We start from the raw sequence: 24,571 nt of genomic DNA, 5'->3' as shown, positions 1-24,571 counted from the left end.
ACAGCAACCGCAACAACAGAGCAAACTTTCTCTCCCCCATCAGGATTCAGGTAGGAAGGACCCGGTAGTGTTGCAAGTGCAAAAACAAAAGATGTCCATGCTCAACGAGTTGAAGAATTTCAGACCGAAATATAAGATCAGTCACGTTGACTCGGAAGTTTTGCGGGACGAGGGTATAATGCGTCCGAAGTCGCGGATAGACGACGATCTCAGTCCCGTCGATTCCACCGGCAAATCGATCGCGGATCAGAGGGCGAGAACGATTAGGGCGCGAAGTATAGCTAGCTTGGATGATCATATATCGCGCGCGTACGTAGAGACTGGTAGCTTAGGTCGGAGTCACAAAGCCGTTAGCTCATCAGGTAGGAAATCGAGTAGGGATAACGATGCGAAACTGGAGAAAATGTTGGCGAAGTTACAAGACAAGGAACGTAGGAGCATGGATCGGGAAGAGAGAAAGCGCATTGAAAGAGATCATTCGAGGGAGTACAAGAGAACAGAGAAGAGCGAAGCGAGGGAGCGTCGGTCGATCGAGCGGTTGGATTCGCGAAGTCGACGAAGCATTGAGCGAATAGACAGCAGGGAATTGCGAAGAAGCATCGAGAGATTGGAGGTAAGGGAAAGAAGTTATGAGAGGCTGGACAAGGAGAGCTCGTCCCGTTCCCGGGACCCGTACGAAATGCGCGGGAAGAGTGTAGACCGTTTGGACTCGCAAGGACTTCGCAGCAGCACGGAGTACCTGAACAGAAGTCCGAAGGAGAAATCTGGCAATCATCGGCACGCGGAACGTCGGGAAAGAAGCATGGAGCGGCTGGACTCGAGAGAGAAGAAGAGAAGTCCCGGTGGACGAAGTAGCACGATGGATTACAATCAAAGGCACACATTGGAGCGCTTCGATTCGGGAAACAGAAGTCCGTTCGAAAAGATTCCTGCGAGAGAACACCGTGGGAAGAGCGTTGAGAGATTGGACTCGCAGGAAAGACCTACCTTCGATTTCGATCCTCTCACTATCGAGCGGCTGAAATCGTTGGAAAGATATAACAGCGTACCAAAGGAGAAGGGATACGATAGGAAGTCGGAGAGGAAGTCCGAGAGAAGGCACACGGATCGACTGGATTTGCGAGATCGAAAATACTTGGACAGATACGAGTCGAGAGGAGATGGAAGCCTCGAGTACAGCGATCCAGATGTCTTCGAGTGGGGAAAGAGCAGTGTAGAGAAGATCGAGTACAAGGAACCGAAGAAAAAGGAGAAACGAACGGAAAGGGGGAAATCGGAAGATAAGCCACGCGAGAGGGATGATTGGAGGAGTTTAGAAAAAGCACGAAAAGACGAGGAGAAACGCGAGCGCGAACGTCAAACAAAACTGTCGATAGAATCGAGAACAGACACTGTGATCGGAGTGCCCATGGAGTTAGAAAATTACAAGACGAAAACGATGTTCACGGAGTACGAGCCCAAGATCGTCGGAGGAGTCGTCTTGGGCTTCGACGACACCATACCAGGTCACACGCCCGTGGAACGGACGAAGAGCGATCCTAATCCTGCGCGACAAAGATTAGGTTCGAATAGTAAACGACACATATTGATGCATCAGAAATCGATCGATTTGACGCCGGCCGATTCTGGGGACGAGGACGCGTTATCGGACAGCGCGGCCATGCAAAAGACGAATATCGAAATACCATATACGTTACACAAGCGACACGTTATGAACGGAACCGCCTCTGACGAGAAGTCTGAGTCCGACAGCAGTAAGACTGTTTCGAAGAAGACGGCTACGACGGTTGCTAGGGATCTTCCTAAGTTGCCTTTGAAGATGATCACGGACATCGCGTCATTCGATCTTTCGAAACTTTCGTCGATAGACAAACCCAGCAGCAAGCTATCACCGGATAAACCAAAGAGCGCTACGATCATACCTGCGAAGCCCAAGTCCATTCTCTCGAGCCCGTCCGACAGCAAGCCGAAAAGCATACTGAGTCCTACTTCAAAGTTGTCACCGACCGATGCGAAGAACGTGGTTTCCAGTTTTTCACCAACAAACAGAAGTCCATCCAAGGTGAGTTCGAAAGCACCGTCGCCCGACAAGAAATCTCTCAAGTCCGGTTCCTTGGACAAGAAGTCCAGTTTAGATAAGAAGCTGTCACCGAAGTTGTCACCGGTCGAACCGAACGTCACCATCGTCTCGTCGATCGAGAAAAGATCGCCGAAATTGTCACCAACAGACCCGAGCGTGACGATCGTCTCCGTGATACAAAAGAAGAAATCACCATCAGAGCCGAAGAGTCAGAGATCCCTGGAGTCGAAGACAAAGCCAATGAATTTCGCCGATGTGGTCGGAATGGAGATGAAGCAGAAGTTAGAACGGAAAGCTAAGTCCGAGAGTGTGGAGAAAGATAGTCTCAAAGCGCCAGATGATGGTTTAGAAAAGCAGGATAGCATCGAGAAGATTCCTTTACCGGAAATTCCTAAACCGTTCGCGTCCACGGAGGAACTTGTGGATGATTCTCCTCGAAAGCTATCCGAAACCGTGGTTGTGGAACAAAAACAGGAGCAAGAAGTAGCGAAGGAAATTTCGACGACAAGGGAGAAACCCAAAGTTCCTGAAAAACCGAAGACTCTGGAAAAACCCAGCATACCAGAGAAGACGAAACGTATCTTGGAGAAGATTGAGATGAAATTCTCCGAAGCGAAGGTCACGAAACCAAAAATCATCGACACCGGATTCGACGATTTCGTGGAGCCAGTCGCTGACCTGCCCTTGGACGAGATTCCAGTGAAACCGGCATTGGAGTTGGACAGTTTGAAAGTTCCAGAATTCGTTCCTTTCATGTCGAGGCCTCACGGCGAACCTCTTCGCTCGAAGTCGCTGTCTCTGGCCGAAGAGAAAGCACCTATCGACACGCTGCTGTCACCAGAGATGGAGAACAAACACTTTGTTCCGGACGTGTCACCGAAAAGAGCGAAGAAAGCTAAGCCGGAGCCGAAAAAAGATTTCAAAAAACAATCCAAATCTTTGGAGGGAGACAAACCACCACCGTTGAAGAAGACGTCATCGAAGGAGTCCCGGGCACCAACTCCTAGTTCGAAGATAGACAAATCCAAATTGAAACTTGGCGAGATGCCACAAGAGATCATCATCATTGACTCGACGGATGTCGCACCAGAAGTGAGCATCGTACAGAAGGGCAGATCCAAGTCTGTGACTCGTTTACCCGAAAAAGCGTACTCTGCTTCGAAAGAGGAAGAGAGTAAAGAGACCAAGGGAAGAGCGAAGTCTGCCTCGGTCGACGAAGAGCTGATCAAACTTGCCGCGAAGTCTGAGAAATCAAGACCAAAGTCCTTGGGTATTTCGAAGAGCTTAGGCAGCACCGAGCGAAAGGACTCCGCAGAGAAGATATCGCCGAAGAGGACCGTCGTGAAATCTGGATCGAAATCCGAGCTGAGGTCGCCGACGTCGTTGAAGGAACTAGTGCCCAAAGTACAGGAAGCGGCCAAAGCATCTCGCACGGGCGTCGAATCGAAAATGGAAACAGAGACTGAGAAGCAGTCATTGGAAAAAATGATCACGCGTGAAATTAGCGATGCAAAAGCAACGGAAGAACGTCTGTCGGAGAAGAGAAGCTCCCTTCCTCAAGATTTGGCACAGTCTCCGATGACGGACAAGAAACCGATGGCTGGACCGTCACCAGTGCTCTTTGCTCGCGCGCGCTTAGGTCTCTCAGAAGGAAGTGGAATCGGCGCGTTACAAAGGCAAGGTGCAACGCAGTCTCCTACATCTCAGAGGCGAGCAAAATCATTGGACGCGCCTGTTATAGCAGTGCACAAACTCCCACCGGCGAATGCTTTCTCAAGCAAGGATGACACCGTTGACGTATCGGAGACCGCTGAAGAACAAGAGGCTCGTGAAAAAGAAGCCGTGGCTTTGGAAGTAGGTCCTAGCGCTTTCTTGGTTCCAGTGAAACCGCAATCGATACAGATAGAAGCTTCGCCTAACCACAGATCCGATAGCACCGATCATACCACCGTGCCAGAAATATTTACGGATTCGTTATCGGTCACGGAGACCTCCGCTCAGTATTTGGAATCGCCGTTAACCGAGTGCAACGAGATCACGGCGAGTGCGGAGCTGATTCCTTACGAGAGGGACGCGCCCAGGTTGGATGCAGTGAACGGCGTGGAACCGAAGACGATGCTGGACGCGTTGAAGAGGGATGAAAAAACGAAATTCATCGATCAGAGCTCGGTAGAGTCTGGTGATCAAGAAATCGGTTTCGACAAAGTCGTCAGAGCGGAGAAAATCGATCTATTGAGCGTATCGAAAACTATTGAGGGATCCGTGATTCCAAGATCGACCGTCACGGTCGAGACTATGTCACCGACTAAAGAAAGGATACCAACCACCGTAGTCACTCCCAGCGAGCCTATAATGAAGCCGTGCGAAGTTGAGATTCGCGCGGAATCTGCTGAAGTAGAAGAAACGGAACCGCGAATATCATTGCAGCAGGACGATTCAATTGTCGAGAAGAGACAGGAGAGAGATGATCTTCCAGATGTCACGATTACCAAGGTACCTACGCGAGAGGACAAGGAAACGAGAGTGCTATCTCCGAGATCGATCGACTTCGATGATCAGGACATGATCAAATCTCCGATTCAAATTTCTATTGAAGAATGCTCTGACGACGACGCCGACGGCGAAGATGAAGAGGAAGAGATGGTTCCCAGCGAGGAGGATCAAGAAGACGTCGATCAGGGGCCGCAGGAACACGAGGGCGAGGATAATCGGCCATTAGATTCCGCTGATACGAGCGAGGACACGTTGGACGCTTTGGATACACAGGTACACATGCGTGGTATCGACAGTGAATTGAGTTCACCGGATTATGGAGTTGATAAGATGGACGAGAAGACCTTGGTCGAAGTTGAGCTGACGCCAGAGTATTTGGAGATGAGAAGAGAAGATGAAGAAGGAGCAGAGGAACTACCGAAAGACGAGGATGACGGACTTACGAAGGAAACCACGAAAGGTTCACCTGGCGATGATGGAACGAGTTCAGCGAGTCGCTTGTCTATTGAAAAGATGCTTCGTTTGAGCAGCGAACGATCCAGGAGCGAGGAGACCAGCACCTGGACGCCGGACCGCGAGGATCCCGAGTCTAGTTCCTGTTCCATAGCTCGTCCCTTGGGTATCGGTCAAATTCAGCCTATAGTGGATCGTCGAGAGATCGCGATGATAAAAGAAGCGCGCGGCACGGGTTCTTTGGAAGATGAAAATAGTAGCGGTTCCCAACCGGGACACAGGCCCGAAATGAGTTCTACTTGGAAATCTTTCCCGTTGGAAAGCTCCGGAAGCTCTAGTATCGAAGATGGATGGCCGGGTCAGGACGACAACAACGCGGTCCAATCTCAATCCGAAGATAGCAATGGACAGAACGAAGATAGCTTCCAGGAAGATCTGATCGATTATCCTAGAAGTTTTGTTCCCATCGGGCCTGATATACTGACCAGTTGCGGAACCTTCGCTCTGACCAGGACCCTGTCGAGGATATCTGAGAGGTCTACCACGTCGGAACAGGACAAGAGCGATTTAGAAGATTCGTTCAAGCCCAGCTCGAGGTCTCCGAGTTTAGACGACGAGTCGTTGATATCCAGCGACCATCAACTCTCATTATCGTCCGATCCACCGTCCGGTACGCCGCTTCCTTCCATTTCCGATGACCGGCGGACGTCGTCCGAGTTACCCGATATTCCTATAGACATGATGTCCACCGTTCAAGAAGAGGAAAGGTCTCCTAAATCGATCAAGGCGAAACTCCAAGAACAAGGTTCGGAGGAGTGGCCTTCGCCTCCTAGCTCGCCAGTGTTCGAGTCTCACGTTGTCAGACACGTGGAGACAGTTTATTCGGAGATCAGGCGAGAGGAGGCTGTGAAAGTAACTGTGACAGATAGCACAGAAACACCAGGTAAAGTGGATCAAGACAGCGACTCCAGCGACGAGAATCGAACCCTGCATGACGACCTTCACTCCACACTTCTCGAAGACGGACACAGTTCTACCTCTGCAACCACCGTCGACGGCACCGTGAAGATAGTTGTGAAACCGAAATCGAATTCACACGTGACCGGATCGTCTCATAGCGAAGACACCTCGATGGGTCTGTCGATGTCCGAATGGTCCAGCTCGAACAACACAGTCCGGCAGTTCTGTCAATATTCCGGTACCAAGTCCGATGACAATTCCCTGGCAGAGTTAGGTGCTTCAATTTCTGATTGGTCCGGCAGCACGACTGTGATACCGCAGCAGCATTATTCGCCGATGACCGTGGAGAAGAGCCAAAGCGACACGACGACCTCGGACAAGAGCGTGACCAGTATGAGGCCGAATTCCAAGTGCAAGAAATCTACGGATGGATCCCCGGTGACTTCACCATCGCCACCGCTGCCACCGCCTCCTATTTCGCCTCCTCTCACGCCTCCACCTACGGCGCCCATGGACAGGCGTTCCCCGTTCGACGACGAAGATCTTCCGCGATCTCCAACGGGAAGGAGGAGTTCCAGAGACGAGCAGCTGGACGAAGCTAGAAGATTTATCGAAAGCCAATTCGACGAACAACGGAGACTATCTTCTCGACGATACGAAGAAGACGTTTCACGGGAACGATCACCCACTGGAAGGAGCTCCAGGGAAGAGCAACTGGACGAAGCCAGAAGATTTATCGAGAGTCAGTTCGATGAACAGCGTCGGCTGTCGTTGCGACGTGATGACGAAGATCGGCAACCGGAGGCGAGGTCGTACGGGGGCATTTCCCCACCTCGGATAACTCTGCGGAATGAGTTCGACGAGGCGATCGACGACGAGTTCAGACTGATGTCCGACGACGGTGATGCGCCGCTACCGATTCTCGAGGAGGAAGAAGAACTGGAGCACGATGTGGCGTTGCGTGAAGCGGAAGAAGAGGATCGTCTTTACGACAACGTCCCTGCGATGAAGTATTCCAGTGGTGATCAGATAAGGATGGAAGTCGGCCGCGGAGACAGTTCGGAGGATATGCACGAAAAGTATGCGGATTTAGCTCTGGGTCCGCGTCCAGGAGACGACGACTGGTCGTTCGAGGAGGAGAGCGCACAGAAGGGGAAAAAGTCGAGCAGGTCTTCGAAATTTGATCGGGGTTTCTCGGAGCCAACAGATTCAGGCAGGTACGAAACGAGGTCGACCGAGAGGCCAGTACTGGTTCCCATCCGAGCAAAATCCACGCCATATTACTCGACAACGAGTCTCAGCGGCGAGTCGACCACATCTAGTCCGCCCATGCCGATCAGGACGCAGATTCGAACGAAAACGATGCCTTACTCGTCAACCAGGAGTCCACAGAGCGAAGGCGACACTTCCTCGAGCATGGACAGTCCTGTTCACACGCCGATTCACGGTTCCCAAGTCGCAGTACGCAGAAGACGGCGGGAGAACCTGAAGAGGCGGCACCGAGTGGTGGTCGATCTCGAGGCGAAAGACAACCAAGTTGTTTCGAGCACCGATTCTAGCTTCGATGTGGCCACCATCCCGCCGCCTTTGCTCGCCTCCGATCGTCCTAGCGCCGATATCGACGACGATGACGTCGACGATGACGATTATTCGGAGGCGAAGAACGAACAACACAATCGACGACAACATCGTTGACGGGATCACCGTTAAGAGATCTAATTCTCCTGCGTCGTTCTCGATGTCTTGTTGCGTTTTGGGTCATGACGAGAAGGAACAACGTCGTGATGACGAAACGCAACGGGAGTGTGACGGGAATTATAAAATGATCTGGATCGATCTCGGTCGGTGACGAGAGACCAGAAGTTATTACGTGCAAAACAATCTAGTCTAAAGGAGGAAGGAATTGAATGGAGAATACGTCTTGACGACGAAGAAACCGAGGATCTGTGCGAAAGGAATTAATAGAGAAGTGTTCGGTTTGATTATAGAAGATATCGCGCAAACATTCTAGTCATTATAGTCTAAAGTAAAGGAGGGACGAGTTCGTCTCGATGACGAACAAACCGAGAATCGAACGATGCCTGTGCGAAAGGAATTATCGACTAGGTGATCTGGATCGATATCGGTCGTTAACGTGAGATCAAAAATATCGTGCAAACAATCTAGTCTAAACCTATCGCAGTGTAAGAGTAATTAGTACGTTTGTTACACGTTTTAGAAATTCAATTTAATTTGATACGATATATCGTCGTTACCGCGTGGGAGCTTTTTTCCGAGATTCATAAGAAGAGATTGAAAGATGAAGCAGAATTTTTAATTCCATCGTATGTACTTAATCGCGTCCTGCCGTGTGTTCGGAAACACAGGTGAGATGAAGCTAAACCTATTAACGATAATTAATTAGTCTAGGAAATAATACGATATACGGTAAGAGTCAGCGAAGGATGATACGTGTTAACTCGTCCCGATTAACTCCTCGATGCAGTTTCGTAGCATCGCGTCGTGTTATAAATTACGGTGATCAGCCTGTTTCGAGATATTCTCGAACTTGTAACTCATCGAACGAATTAAGTGGGCAATGTATGATACTGCGTACGTATGAACGATTGTGTACGGTTGTCGAGGAGTTAATTGGGATCGTCGCGGCGCGGATTTTATTTCCGTTCGTAAGAATTCTCGTGGGGAACGGACGTAGTTTGGATGAAGGGGAACGAGGTATAAAAGAGACGCGGTGTCGACGATGCTGAAAAAAGCATACGAAAGAACGACAATCATTGTTGGATAACGAAAGCATCGTTAAAGAGAAAGGGCAAAGGGAAGGATCGGAACCGGTGGAATTGGTCAGTTTTTGTTCCGAAATCGAATCTTCGATCGGTAGTTTAGTTTGTGTCTCGTTTTAGGACGGAGGACAAGTTGCTCAACGTAGATACTTATAAAAGATGTTTATCGCGTAATTTCGTTGATACGTATATTATTGTATATCGAATTGCGATTCACGCGAATGATTATATTGAAGGAAAAACGCGCAAAGATTCCGTGACTGGTCGATTAACGTCTCCATTATCTTAAAGTTAATAAAAATTGAAACGCGTCTCCCGTTCAAGTTTCTTTCGCGAAACGAAGATCTCGCAGTGTCTAGCTCGATGAAGGTTTATCGGTAAACGGTGCAAGGGCCAAGGCCGGCCTTCGTGACGAAGGTTACGGTCGTTGAAATTCTCTTTTGATGTCAATTATAATAACGTCGCGTCGATGAAAGTGCTCGCTTACGTCGTTCAACGTTTAAAAATATCGGGCGGACCTTGAGCATCAATCGTCGTTTAATTGTATGTGTTCCGTCGTATAATAAGAGTCGCGCTTACGATTAGGAGATGGATATACGTGACTGAACGAAACGAACTCCGATAGAAGAGGCAGGCAACTGAGAATTCCATTGATTTCGATGAGTCTGTTTTAAACGCGTGGATATATTCTTTTCGGATAATGAACGGAAACGTCGATAGACGAAATTTTGTTCAACGAGTACACGTGTAACGAGATATCTCGTTAGCTTATTAGCGAGCTCGATATTCCCAGTACACGCGAGTAATACGGACGAGAGTAGCCGGATCGGCCGATGCTAAATTTACGTTGAACGATCAATAAATAATATATGACGGAACTCGTTGGAGAAAAAGAGTGTTGCATGCCGGCTTAACGCGTAACGTTACGTCGAGCGTAAGGCGACTACGTAAAAATAATATCTTTGCTCATCTCGTTCGCGATTAAATATTCCACTCGACTCGTATGTAAAAAAAAAAAAAGAACTCGTGTGGGTTACGTCTACGCGGTTTTTTAACAAAATTAATTGATTTTCAATTAATCGGCCTGTGTACTGAGTTATTTATTTATTTTTTTCAATTCGTTCCGAGACGAACTCGAAAGCAATAATATTTTAATTAGTAGGAAGACGTTTATTGTTGACGGAAGCAAGGCTAGTGCACTTCTAAACGTTTTCGCGTGAGAGGGGAAACACGGAGGGGAGCCGTGTTCGTTGCAACGAGAACACGATTAACCGAATCTCTTGAAATTTTTACTCGCACCACTACAATTAAGCTGCGAATGTCTACGATAAATTCATAATTTTATAGATTCAACGGAATATCTGTGTACAAATTTGTTTCACCCTCTGTGTGTCGCGATATATATTCACGTACATTGGATACTTGGTGTATTTTTCTGCATCGAAATTGTCCATGAACGCGTGAATGTCCGCAATCGAATTACTCAGTCGTTTGAATGAGGAAAAAGATGTTGGAGGATAAACAGTGGTGGCGGGGAAGCCGAGCTTAGATAATCTGAATCGTTCTGTGATTCGTCGCGAGATGAGAAACGCGAGAAACGGGAGGGTGTACATAAAATAATCGGATTATCGGATGGGCATAAGAACGTTTCGCGAAACACGAATGTTTCGAAGAAGTATATCGTCCAACCGACCGAAGGGCGATCGTTGATAATCATAGTTATCGTTGAACGAAGTCGTTAATCACCACCGTGACCATCAATCGCTATTCCATTAATCATTGTTACGCTATTATCGCTACATTTAATTGATTAAAAGAAGAAACGAAAGGTTAATTGTTACTATCGTAGAGGGCAGTGAAGATTATACGAAGAAATTAATTACGTATCGAGAACTATAATTAATCCTGGAACGGCATAGTTTTCTAATTGTCTCTGGACTCGTTGAGAAAAGGCGGCAGCGACTGTGACCTTCGGTTGCTAAAGGAAAATCAAAGTATAAGAATAAATACGCTAATAAAACATAGATAGAATTATAATTCGACGGTGTGGACTGTGTCGTTCCCGGATTGAAAGGAAATAAGATACGAAATTCGCAGGCAACTGGCTGAGTGCCGATCACGATGGCGAGGCATACGTTTAATTTAGACGCCGTTCGTTTTTAAACATTGCGGTAGATCGACGACGAACTCTGCGAAACGCTCTATCGAACAGTTTCCTTTTCGAAAGCGGTTTCCTCCGAACGCAGTTTGTCGCCGAGAGAAAAAACGATCCTCGATAGCGCACGCCAGATTATAAGTAATAGCCGAACGGCTCGATGAGCTATTCCAACAGTCTAGAGAAAACGCGGCAGTTGCGCGAGTCGTAAACAGAGTTTTTGGATATTTGTTCCTTCTTGCATGCAAATCTATTCAGTAATGTACTCGTGGAATCATTGCTGTTCGATCTCTGATGTTTATAGAACACTAGATAGTGGATTGGTATGGTCTGAAATAGTCTGTGGTATCCATCTCTCTGACATACACCGACACCGATTTCACTAATACATATTTGCGGTTCTCCCTATTTCCCATAGCTCGTGAGAAACGAAACACGTCACATCCATACCATTTTATCACTCTATACGTTATCGCTCTCGAGCTCCATCCAGCTCCGGCTCATTATACGGAGAGCTGAGAAACGTAAAACTTAAATGATCCATAACTTTTTAAAAAATGTGTTTCTAAAGTGCATAAACTTTTAGGATTGACTGTATAGCCAATATATCCTTAAGATATCTGACTGAATTAAAAATTTCGTTCTTTATTTCACTTTCTATCATAATGAGTGTTACTATGATATTTGAAGTTTGCCAAAAAAAGATGACCACAGCTATTTCAATTGAGATTATTATTACCACATATCCACTATCCAGTGCTCTATAGAGATCAGTATATTCGACGAAGTCCGCTGCGGTTCTGTTAGCCAAGGAGCTGAGTTCCAGCTGCGATGTTTGACTGTTTCATAAAGTATCATTGGTCGACAAAATTTTTCGGCTGAAGTAGAATGCGTAGACTTGAATCAGAAAAAAAAAATACTAATTCTTTTTGAAGTATTTGTATACACTTTCTACAGAGAATTTGTTATTCTGATTTTTCATCATTTTTATGGTAAACGAAATCTGACACGATTTTTAAATTGTCGACAGGTGAAATTGTTTATTTGAAGGGAATCATTGTCGACTAGTGATATCTGTCCAGTGGCGGATGAAAGGGACGCATGGAATTTTGGAATGCGTTTTGGTTTGTTGCGTGTTATGTAAACGATGGGCAACTCGATTCGGTAGTTTGAAGTATCAGCAACTGGACGCAAGTCATTTCTCGTCGACACACCGCACCGATCGAACCGTAACTTTTTTTACCGTAAAGAAAAAATAGAAACACTCATGTTTGGAGCCCATCGTTGATATTTGAACGCGGACGCGTCGACGCTTTGACGGATACACGTCCACCGCCCCTGGAATCGTCGCTTTCTTCTCGAGTTCCTCGTTCATTCTGGATATCTCACGCTTCCTTCTTTTTATTTATATTTCTCACTGCCTTCCTCGTTGCATATCTTTTCGTACGTTCTCTCGAAGAAGGTTCAGAGGTATAGTCTCTCCCCTGGCGATCGACTCTTCCGCAGCGAAATCCTCATAAAAATCAACTCCCAACAGAGAAGAAGAGTATCGTCGCGTCCTCGATCTATCCGTACACGAGTTTTCTGTGCCGGTTTTTAATTATTTACTTGTCCCTCGTGTTGCATTTGTGCATCGTCAGTCCTGCCCTGCCACCGATATGTTACACACGCACGCGTCTCTCTTCGAGCACTGTTCTATACTTGTGTTCCGTCTTGTTCTTCATTTTTGTCTGTGTCATCGTAACTCATCGCTGGATCGCGGATTTTTCTGCATTCAACGATCACCAAAAGAGAAACAATATTCTCCATCTTATTGTTTTAAAACTTTTACGAATATTTGACAGAAGAATCCGCTGTCTTCTCACTGTCACTGTCATCTATCAACAACCTTGTACCCCTCTCGCCTTAGTGCACGCTGTTGCTCAAAAGTTTCTTCAATAATTAGATTGCAATCAGAAAATAAGGTATAGTGTAAATTTAACATCGTATAATTATGTATAGATAAATTTTTTAGCGACAGAGTGTACACATATCGTGTCACGTATCATTCTCATCTATTTTTACATTTGTTCATTTTAATCATTCTCACTTTCTTCGATCATCTCTTCTTATTTTGGTTTTTTACACCTATTTTTATTCTTCTTTTTCATTTTCTCATTTATAGTCGTTTCTCGTACGCGTGCGTGTTGTTTCGACTACGCAACGCGTATGTGCAGCCTCTCGATATCGTTGCGCTCGAAGTTTTCGCATCTGTCTCGTTTATCAGCCAGTACAGTTGTTCAAAAGCATACGAGTCTCCTGACAATTATTTTTCGAACGTATCACCCCTCATTGTGTGTCAGATTATTCGAAAATCAGGAATCATTCGGAAATAATCCATTTTATAACAATTGCCTGCCAAATTAATACCACCACGGTTTTCACAGGTTCCAGCTTTTAAACAGAAAGAGAAGCGAAAACTTCGGCATGTTCAAAGTTGATTAATTGACTGAATTGACTGTATTAGTTACCATAAATTGAACGCATATACGTATATAATATACATACACGTAAATTTATAATTAACATAGACGTAAGACGTTAGTATGCAAGGGTCGTGATACCTGCGATAGGGATCAAGGTATTAAACGTAAAAGGTGTAACACGTGTAGATAACTTGTACGGTCATGCGAATACGGTTTGAGAACGCGTTCGATTCCTTTTCGGCTGATTGGCTTTTTTGTCAATGGGTTTGTCAATTCGTCGGAGTAGATAATGGATAGAGTTTAGAGGACGCAGAACGTCCACGTATCCGTATCCGATTGTTCGCGATCCGTAGGGAAGAAAGTATGGACGAGAGGGACGAGAGGAGGACACGGATCGCGGGGGAAAAACGATCCGTCGCATTAGATGACTATATGTAGGTGTCCGATGTACTCTACGTATGCTTCTCGACAGGTGGTGAATACAATCGTTGGAACTACGCGAACGGCTATGTGAACTCGCCGGCTTGGCACGTGCCGCTCCAAATGGCGCGGATTCGTAACGTAATGGTTCACGCAACGCCACGCACCCTCACCAATCGGTTCATACCGGTGCAACCACGTTGAGAGAAACGCTACTTGAGGGAAACGAACAAAGAAGTACCACGCTACATCTCAGAGAATATAAAACGGGGTTCTTCGTTAGCGCACGAACACACACAAAAACCGAAGAGAAACGCAGGGAAAGAAGAACACACACGCCTTCGTTCTTCCATCCTCCGGTGCTTCGTTCACGTTTCTTTACAGTCTCTCGTTCTTACGATCACACGCAGTAATCACGTACATACGTTCCTAAAGGAACAGTTCAGAAGACCTCGTCCCTTTTTCTATGGCCACGAACCCTCTGGCGCTGTTTCATTTCTGATCCAGTTTTAACTAAGTAGATGTTCGTATCGACATTTTGTAAACGCACTGCACAGCGTCTTGGTGGATCGTGGCCAGCACCGTGAAATCTCGGGATTGTCGTATTTTCGTCGACAGACATTTGGGATCGTTACGAGGATTTAGTTTGAGACGGACAAAAGAAAACGAATAAACGTCGTTGCGCGTGCCGTAGTTCTCGGCCGATTTTGCTCTCTCGCTTTAGAAATCTAGTCGACACCGTCACCACCTTTCACTACCTCCCTTAGATTTCTCTGATGTCACTGAATAGTTGCCCACGTTCCACTCGACCGTAACGCAAAATATCTTTCACGCTTGCACTGCACCCTTAGAAGGTAGAAAGAAGATAGTTGACCCGTATCGATAGTCGATTCCTCCGATGTCCACGTTTTTAATCACCGCACAGAAGAATCTCGCAAAATTCCATGCGTGTACAGTTTTCACTTGGCCCATCCGTTTTTCCCTTTTTCCATATCTAGCCAGCTTTCGTAGCGACCCTTACCCGTCCTCCTATCGACCCATAGCTTTTAGTTCCTATAAACTGCATCCAGCTATCCCTGGTCATACCACCGTACCGCGTGTCGCGACTTACAAAGTCCAATTACATATTTTACATTGGCTTTGTACATACTGTGCGTAGATTGCTTCCATAGATGGAACCCATTCGATTTGGTCTTAGTCCTGTTGGTATTGCGCGCAGAGATGTGAATTTTTACGAGACGTCGACGCGTCTTTAACGTAGGAATTAATTATCCGCAGGCCAACAAATTTCGATCAGCTGTTTTTAATCGGTTCGGTGATTCAGGAGGATTCGTGCATCGCGTGACACCCTCGAAAAGCAAACGGGATCCCAGATTTATAAAGATACGAAAGCCATAAATAGTGATTAATGAAATTCTGATCTTGGAATCGCGACGCGATGACTAAACTCACATCTCTAGTTGCAGTGTGGTACTTTACTTTCCCGCATCGTAACACGTACACACTTGCGTTGAACGTGTGTCAATTACATTCTCTCTATTATTATATTATACTTCGGAACCTTGTGAACCATTACGTAGCGAACCCTCTCACGATTTTCACCAACGATTACGTATATGTATTATCTATCTGTCACCCGTCACGATATAATATTATCTCTCACCGTTACCCCCGTTTTCTCTTCACCTGTATCGAGTGTACCCTTGACGAGAGAAAACGTATACCCCCCGAAGGACTCATCCTTCATCCACAGTTTGCAGTCTAGAGGATCCTATTTCGCGTGTGTTAACGTGCCTGTAGCTTCCTCTTTTACAATTTTTAATGGAAGTACGGCGGCTCACGCGATTGATCAAACGATTCTACTGGAAACACGAACCAAACATTCCTCTTGTGTCACAACGGACCGTCTTTCACTCGGCCCTACGCGCGAATCCATTTTCAGTTGTAAGTTCAGCTAGCAATTAAATTTTAACTCGAACCGTACGCTTGATCGATCGCACGAGTCACGTTAATACGCGTGTACGCGTGTCTCTTCGATACACGATGGAAACCAAGTTCTCTAGTTGACGCCGTCACAGGACACATCGTACGCACACACGGTACACTTACACATCCGTTATTTTTGCAACGTATGAGTATGACACCGTACTTATTACTCTCTTCGATCACCACTTCCTTTTCTCTTTTAATACCGTGGCCTTCTTTCAGGTGTTCACACTTGTTCTTTTTATATACGTGTTCGATGTTCACCTCGAGCGGTCGCGACAAGATCGGTAAACCGTTCCTTCAAAACCCTTTACGAACTTTCGCGAAAACATTCGCTTCTTAATTATGAAAGTAAAGAAACAAATGTCTGCCCATTAGTTCCGTCGTGTTCTTGGCTTTCTCTTCCTTTTTCGCCGCATCATCGTTTATCATCGAAAAATTCGAGACGGTCTTCGAAATTTATTAGTGCCAAATTTTTCGTGGACTCCTCCCAACGCCGAGGTCTGGTTTTCGTTCGGAGAGCGTCACGCAACATTTTCACGACGCAGCGAGAAATCGTTCCATTGACATCGTTTCAAGACGTTCCATAGGAGGCACGCATTCCTTCGTTAGAAGAATGCTCGATATATATTTTTTTTTTATTCGTTTCCCGCTGCGTCGTCGAAAGGAAGTCCCTGTTGAAAACCAAACGTGTCTATGCAATTGTCCCGTGATGAGAACCGTTTGTGTTCCGGTAAATAATGGAGTCGTAACGACGGGCACAGGCTCCGCTTCTTACGCATTTTTTGTTACGTATCTCGTCTCATAGAAAAATACGCAACAGACATTGTACGAAAAACGGAGATTGCCTGGTCGTTGCAATTTCCTCGTAACGGCAAGCGTTTGATTTTCTTTTACACGGAAATCTTCGTCTTCCACGAGAAACGCGTTACCGTAGAAAATTTAATTAGGTACCTTTTATAAACTTTTTATACGTGCGTGTCACACTTAACTGACTCCAGGCACAAAGGTGTAACGAAAAAAGGAAGATTAAAGATACGTATTCAAACCTCCCCAGACAACCCCCCCCCCCCCCCCCCCCCCCCCCCCCCCCCCCCCCCCCCCCCCCCCCCCCCCCCCCCCCCCCCCCCCCCCCCCCCCCCCCCCCCCCCCCCCCCCCCCCCCCCCCCCCCCCCCCCCCCCCCCCCCCCCCCCCNCCCCCCCTCGACGACAATTTCCCGGGATTGGAACAACACGCCCTTCAATTTTGCAAATGCGCCCTCGGTACGTTGCTTCGTTCCCAAAGTGTATCTGATCATCTTTTTATCACGTGAAAACACGGTGAAACGAACGATCGAAGTTTACGTTTCAAACAAGGGAAAAGAAACGGAGGGAAAGCGAGGGTTGTATTTCGAATGAACGCGTGATCCGTCGTGTCGACGCTCCTCCAATTTGTAATTTTGTGTACCTTTTTTCGATCGTTTATCGACATACCGTACTTGTTAACTCTCTCTATATATATATATATATTATATATATATAAATATATACATAAACACATATACATATATAAATATATATATACACGAGCATACGGTCCGGCAATACGCGGTGATTTCCCCGTGAAACGAGGATGTCCCCGTTCACGCGATACTCGTGGTTCAAAGAACACAGCGAAAGAGAGGGTAGGTAGCTCTCGCGTAAGGGTAAACAAAAATTAATAAAAGGGAAATCACGGCGTTCGAGGGAAAGGAAGACGATACTCCAAGCGTAGGAAAATCTCTATTGTACATTGATTATTGATACATTAATTATGATAACAATAAATTATATACAAAGTCATACGGCCAGAAGTATTCTTCTGATTATCTTTTCGTTCAGTTTTTCTCGACGTCTTTTTGGTTCTCCATTTTCTTCCAGTCTCTCCACCGTTGCGTTCTTCGTCCCAGAATGAATCGAAAGGTTTATTCACCTTCGGTTCACGACGACCGTCTTTACGTTTTCTCGGATACAATTTTAGTTGGGCACCTTGACTTTCTCTTTTGGACTCTCCTTCCTCCCTTCTTCTTCTTCTTCTTCTTCTTCTTCTTCTTCTCGATTAAATGGAAAGTTATGGTTAGAGGCGATGTATTCTCCTGGTCCCAGCGCGTTCTCTCCTCTTTCCGTTCTTCATTACCGTATCTTTTTATCGCACTCCCGGATTCGTTGGTCGACCGGATGACAATACCATGTGTGAGTAATCCCTAACAGTGCCTAATTCTTTACTGTCAATGATATGTTTTATTATTATTATTATTATTATTATTATTATTATTATTATTATTATTATTTGCGGTTCTCGTTGTCTCAACTCAATTTGTTCATTTGCTCGGTAGTCGCACACCCATTTTCCCATCTTCTGTTTTCCGTTCGCAGTTTTGCTCTGAATGTGTTCTCGATTTGTTCGAACCTTTTGTCGCATGACGATAGCGTATTTATGTGAACATTCTTTAGCCCAAATGAATTTTGTAGTTGATTGAAACCGCGAGACCGAATAGAATGTGATTTTATTAATGGAGGTATCATTCATCCTTTCATATTCGGTTTCTCCGTTTTGCTTCGAAGCAAATCGCAGGATATAAAACTTTATGCGTTTCCATTGTCAACATTTTTCTTTTTACTCTTTTGATCAATCATTTTGATCAAAGGTGTGCAAATTGTCCCACGAATTTTTAGCTGAACCATAGATTCTTCTTAGCACCGATTTGTCATGTGGCATGCTGTTAGATTAGCGATTAGTTACGTTCGAAATTAGGATACTCTTTGCACACGGTCCTTATGCGTGAGCAAATCCTAAAAGTTTTTGTAATCGACCCCAATTGATTGGATAACAGTTTTTGTTGTCAGTGTTCCTTTCCCTGTTAAGTTGTGTTCGTAGCGAACGATTTTAACTGCAACAACTTTTAGGATGAACAACGCGTGGCAAAAAATGATTGCTTGCCCTCGATCCATGCTCGATTCTTTCTATTTTTCACTTTCTCTCTCTCTCTCTCTCTCTCTTTCTTTAACGTTCGGTCTTTTTGTTATTTTCTTTATTGCGGATCCTATATTTTGTGTATGTCGTTATCGAGGTATTAAAAAAATCGATCGGAACAGCTCTAAACTCGAGAGAGGCTGATACAGTGCACACCGAGTAGCATGCGTGAGACTCGGAATTTTTATCTACTCTACTCATTTTCCTCGAGCGATGTATTTACTATTATATATTATTGTCTTTTGATCCGCCGTTTTTTCATTATCACACCTTTTTGTGGTTTCGCAAAAACCATCCCCGAGGTCCCAGCGATGTTCGGTTCTCTAACTTGTCTTCGTTTACAGATAAGCCGGCCACGCCGAAGACACAGGAGAACAATAATTCTGTGTACGCGAACGAGAAATCGCCTGAAAAACGTACAAACGGTATGGTGGTGGAGACCAACGCGAGCACCGTCAATACCCCAGACTTAAGCCCCGTGAAAAATGTTCAAAATGGAGAGGTCGAGGATGCCGAAGTTCGAAAAACGAAAGTGAGCTGACATTTATGCATATTACAAACGAGAATGATCTTTGATTGAAATCAATTAAACAATTATTCATTCTCAGAATTTGTTGTATAAAATTAACAAGTGATTTTCATAATTGATGCGCAGCGATGGCCGACCGACAAGGCGTATTATATCGCGAAGGAACTTCTCATGACCGAACGAACTTATAAGAAAGATCTGGATGTGATAAACGTGGTACGTACGGACTGATCATCCACATGCAGTTTCAATTACTTTGAAAAATCGTTAACGATATCGAGGAGCAGAATTCGTACTCTCTGCAGTGACTTTAGCTTTAAATTTAAGATAGCGGGAGGAAAATTGCTGCGGTAATCGCGTGTCCCAATTTTTTTGCCCGGCAGTGGTTCAGGGAGGAAGTATCTCGAGAGGCGGAATTAGAGGGTGAAGCGGTCGTTTCGCTGATCGAGCTTTTAGCAGACGTGCACGGGCCCTGCCTCCAAGAAATGGAGGCAAGATTGGAACGGTGGGAGAGCAACGCGCGGCACAACATCGGCGATTTTCTTTACAACACCTTGTTGAACGTGCTGCCGCTTTACGATCAATATCTAGAGAATCTGATACCAGTCCTCGAGAAGCTGGAATATTACACGAGGACGTCGCGCCGTTTCGACCAGCTGTGCCGTGACTTCGAAACCCAGAAGCACTGTTACCTACCGTTAACGTCATTCCTTTTGAAACCACTGCAACGATTGTTGCATTACAACAGTATTATCGATAGTACTGTCTCACAATCTTTCTTTATTTTGTATCGTATCAATTCGTATCGTATAACGCGCGATGTTTTCAGGACTATTAGATCACTATCCGAAGGATCATACGGATTTTGAGGATTGTTTGGCTGCGCGGGATCGTTTAGGCGAATCGTTGCTCGAAGGTCTTAGCATAATTAATCAAGCGGTGAGTGTATGCTCTCTTGCTGCGTTTAAGAGTTCGATAACGATGTATTAAATTATTATCTGTAGGAAAACCTGGTCCAGCTTTGCGAAATGCAAAGGGACATCAGCGGTTTCGATAACTTAGTACAAGAAGGTCGTAGATTTATTAGACAAGGGTGCCTGCAGAAGTATAGTCGCAAAGGTTTTCAGCAGCGGATGTTCTTCCTGGTAAGCAGCGATAGTGTACTTTTTTTTCGCAATTCATATCTAATTCGAGTATTCCATAGTTCTCGGATATATTACTGTACACATTCCGTACTCAACAACCAAATCAGTACTTCCGGGTTCACGGGCAACTTCCGTTGAAAGGAATGAAGATTCGGGAGGGTGACAACAAAACCGGAGCGGACTTCGCGTTCGTGATCGAGGCTCAAGGAAATCAGTAAGCGCGGTGTCTTTTGAATGATTATGTATTTAACTTAACGATGTGTTAGAGAATCTCTGTCGCGGCCTGTATGGTTGTTAAGAGGTCATTGCGCCAGTAGAATGTTCGTTTAAGTACGCTATTCTTCCAATGACAAACGCGCCAGACGTTTTAACTACCGATTACTTTTCACTGTGTGCTTTTCTACTTTACTTTTATCTTCGTCTTCGTCTTTCAAACACTGATTCGTTTGAATTCATATTTGGTCAGGTCTTTGACAGTTGCCGCGGTTAACGAGGAAGAGAAAGAAAGGTGGTTAGAAGATCTGAGTATGGCCATAGCACATGCTGACGCGGATCCGAAAATGCCGTACTTGAATTTAAATACTTGTAGTAAGTGCAATCCTGATTCGATAATTGTACGGTATAATTTTTCATTGCGGAATTATTATACGATTGATCAAGTTTTAGATTCTACCGATGAAGTGAGCGACAGTATCGGGCTAGAGACCGACAGAGGAAGTTGCGGGGGTGCTAAAGCTTCTCAACGAATCAACACCACCGTACATGTCTGTTGGCATCGAAGCACGAGTATCAGTTACAGCGATCAACTACGAGCGTTCCAAGTTGTATTCAATCACTGATGCAATCGGGTTATCTCTAAATCGCATCGACAATTATTTCACCATCAATGTAACGTTGTTCGTTTACTAGCGCATTTAACCGACCATGTTGTTGATGAAATTGATTGTAGATGATTTTAAGATAACTCTTTACACGTATATTCTATCCCGCTGGTGTCTACGTACGTGTTCATTTCGTTTCAGAACCAACTCAGCGGATTTCTGTTAAGGAAATTTAAAAACAGTAATGGTTGGCAAAAGCTCTGGGTCGTCTTCACCAACTTCTGTCTGTTCTTCTACAAGTCGCATCGGGATGACTTCCCGTTGACTAGTTTGCCGCTGCTAGGATATACGGTGATGACGCCATCAGAAAAAGACGGGATCAACAAGGACTTTGTTTTCAAATTACAATTTAAGAGTCACGTCTATTTCTTCCGCGCTGAGAGCGACTACACGTTCGGACGGTAGAGATGATTAAGAAATTTAATCACGTATATGGAGGTCCGATTAACGTACCTAACATAACGAGACTGTGTTTTTCAGATGGATCGAAGTAATTCGAAGCGCGACGCAGCAAGGCCACGTGTCTGGTAGCTTTAACGGAAAAGAAGGATATTAACAAACTTGTTCTCTAGAACAAATCGATATGATATTTTTTATTCTACGATGTACAAGTTGGATTGTTCGAATTGAGAAATCTCAAAATCTTCGGGGAAACGATATTCGATTTAGTAGTTAAAAAGTTTAGTAAATGAACAATTGAAACTCTGCGGCCTTATCCGAGGACTGAAATCAAAGTTGTACGATTAAAATTGTAATCGACAATCAACCGGAGATCATATATCAAAAGTAATCGCAAAGACTGTTTCTCGTAAAGAGATTAAGAATGGAAGCAAAACATTCTACCCAGGGGAAGCATTTATGTTATGCTGTTTTTCCAAAGCCCCGTTAATTAAACAAGATTGCGATGTCAAAGATCACATCGCATTCTTATCGTTCTCCTTGTATACTTGAACGAATGACGCGTACTTGAAAGATATGTTTGACAAGGGTGATATAATTGGCCTGTAAATAATAATAGCGTAGACATCGAAGCGTTCGTTTTCTGATTCATGAATCTGATACCAACACGAATTTACAATGGTTGGAAGAATTATCGACGCATCTCACATTAATTTTATGATTGAAATACCAATCAGGTCAACAGATATCGAATTTCTCAGGTTACAATTTAATATTGCACTAATTACAAACTTATAGCCACTGTAGACGCATACATTCAGATTGTCGATGAAAGCTAGTTGAAGTGAGACGGAACTTCGATATTGTGAACGGTGAAAAAGTTTAGGTATTTAGCGCGTAATCCTTGGACCAATTTTATAATGGAACTTTTTTTAGCGACGTACGTCTTTGAAAGACAATAATTTCGTTAGGGTACTAGAGTTTTTTTCCTCGTTATTAAATCAATATTAAATGAGAATCTATTTTCTAGTTATCGCTAAGGATTTAATTATTTCGTGATTCTCTTTTGCCCGTTATCGCGGCTATTTCGAGGCGATTCGCTCGGTTCGATTACACAAAAACTGGCTGTACGAATTGGTTTTTTTAAAAAAAGTTATTTAGGAGTCATTGTGAAGGTGACCGAAAGATGAATGCGTGTATTCGGAACGAAAGGATCTTTGCAATAATACGACACAAAAAAGAGAAGCTCGTAATTTAATAGTTATCTGTTTTTTAGTTACTACAATTGTTTTGTTATAATATAGAATTTAATTAATATATATACATATATGACATATATATATATATAAAGAAAAAAATTAGTTTTATACTCGAAAAATCGTACTCATAAACGCGGCGCTGTTTCTTCAGCAGCCTTCTCTTAATTAAAAGAAAATGCTCGCGTACCGCGCTCCAAAGAGCGTCGTTTGCCAAACTCGTGCGTTTGTTTATAAAACAATTGTACTCGTTTCATAACGTACACTTTAAAGAATACGTCGTTATGCAACAATTATGTATCAATATTCCGCAATAAACGTACATTAATACTTTTACTCGTTACACTTAAATTCGACGGATTAAACGTTGACAATTTCCTGTTTTACATGATGACCGGTCCCATAAATCATCCTTTTTCTCCTTTGTATTTTTTACCATTGTATCGATTCTTAGTATATAGAAGAAAAAAATAAATCACGATGCAGAGAAGGTATGCTTTTTTCTGGAGACGAGAAAAGCTGGAAATACCCATAATAGAATTATTATAGCGAGTGCGAGCGATATCTGACAATCGTTTCCTCGGTAAACGATTAACTGCGGATAAATCCTGTTCATATTAAATAGCATAAGCAAATCCGGTCAGACGAGTCTTTAAACGTGAGAATCGGGAATGCAAACTATCCTCGAGCCGTCAGAGTAAACGATAAAAATCGCGATTCTTTGATAACGTACGAAGAACGAACGCGTTTCCGCGAAACGTTCGAGACTGCGTTCGGCAAAAGCGCGTGCAAAATTGCAGACTGCTGCTGTTACATAAAAGCAAGAGAGAAGCTCTAATAGATAAAATGTTACATTTGGGTCAATGTCTAAAATACAACTAACTCGGGGTTATCGCAGTTTACATTCGCGCGATGCAATTTTTTGGCATACCGTAATCGATGTCGTTCGTTAACTTTTTTGGTGGTAACGTGTTTTCCTTTCAACGATTGTGTGTACTTTACGTTTAGCATTACGCCATGTCGCATTTACATACAATTACTAAAAATAACGATGAATGAAGTACATAATATTATGTTGGATATTTATGTTCTATCGTTGTCAGTTTTCATCAATTTGAATTGATTTCCGTGGTGAAGATCACCCAAGGTTTTATTATCGATTTGCGCAGCATCATTGATAATTTCTGCTTGCGCAGCGAAGCGATCATCGTTGGTGAAACAAAAAAACCGCGAAATTTCCAGTGACGTAACTCACGCAACCGCTAACTGGTTTTACCGATAACTATCTTTTAAATTTTTCTCCAACTTTGATCGGGAGGTACCCTGGTTCCTGGGAAATACGATACAAATAGGATACAAGGCAGATAAGATAAAAACCCTTTTACATAAAAGATAAAAATGAATTCTCTTAGAGGAAAAAGATATTACATAAATAAAGGAAATGATGAAGGGATAGCAAGAATTAATAATACTGAAACTTCAAGGATTTCGAGTTTGAGATGACAAAAGAACAAAGGAAAATACTTGAGATTTATTTTATAGTCATTCGAGTAGTTCAGAAGCATTTGGCGATGATA

At 44.4% G+C, this 24,571-nt stretch overlaps 1 protein-coding gene across 13 annotated transcripts in view; it reads left to right on the top strand.

Moving 5' to 3' along the window:
* Positions 1–23,330, top strand: part of LOC108624029 (FERM, ARHGEF and pleckstrin domain-containing protein 1) — a 30,484-nt gene extending 7,154 nt beyond the window's left edge. For 9 of the 13 annotated variants that reach the window (XM_026812771.1, XM_026812769.1, XM_026812770.1 and 6 more), the window contains 10 exons: positions 19,129–19,316; positions 19,440–19,529; positions 19,697–20,072; positions 20,143–20,252; positions 20,318–20,458; positions 20,518–20,672; positions 20,925–21,046; positions 21,119–21,279; positions 21,481–21,740; positions 21,820–23,330. In XM_026812771.1, coding sequence (XP_026668572.1) covers positions 19,129–19,316; positions 19,440–19,529; positions 19,697–20,072; positions 20,143–20,252; positions 20,318–20,458; positions 20,518–20,672; positions 20,925–21,046; positions 21,119–21,279; positions 21,481–21,740; positions 21,820–21,895 — 1,679 coding nt within the window. In that variant the 3' untranslated portion in view covers positions 21,896–23,330. Of the gene's footprint in view, positions 1–4; positions 11,475–13,858; positions 16,876–19,128; positions 19,317–19,439; positions 19,530–19,696; positions 20,073–20,142; positions 20,253–20,317; positions 20,459–20,517; positions 20,673–20,924; positions 21,047–21,118; positions 21,347–21,480; positions 21,741–21,819 lie in introns of those variants that run through there. The other 4 variants (XM_026812774.1, XM_026812775.1, XM_026812776.1 and 1 more) reach the window with 4 other exon arrangements.
* Positions 23,331–24,571: the final 1,241 nt, after the last annotated feature.

This window comes from Ceratina calcarata, unplaced genomic scaffold (assembly GCF_001652005.2).
Source record: "Ceratina calcarata isolate Rehan_Ccalc_2016 unplaced genomic scaffold, ASM165200v1 scaffold297.2, whole genome shotgun sequence".
Taxonomy (NCBI): Eukaryota; Metazoa; Arthropoda; class Insecta; order Hymenoptera; family Apidae; genus Ceratina; species Ceratina calcarata.
This window is presented reverse-complemented; position numbering and strand designations above follow the sequence as displayed.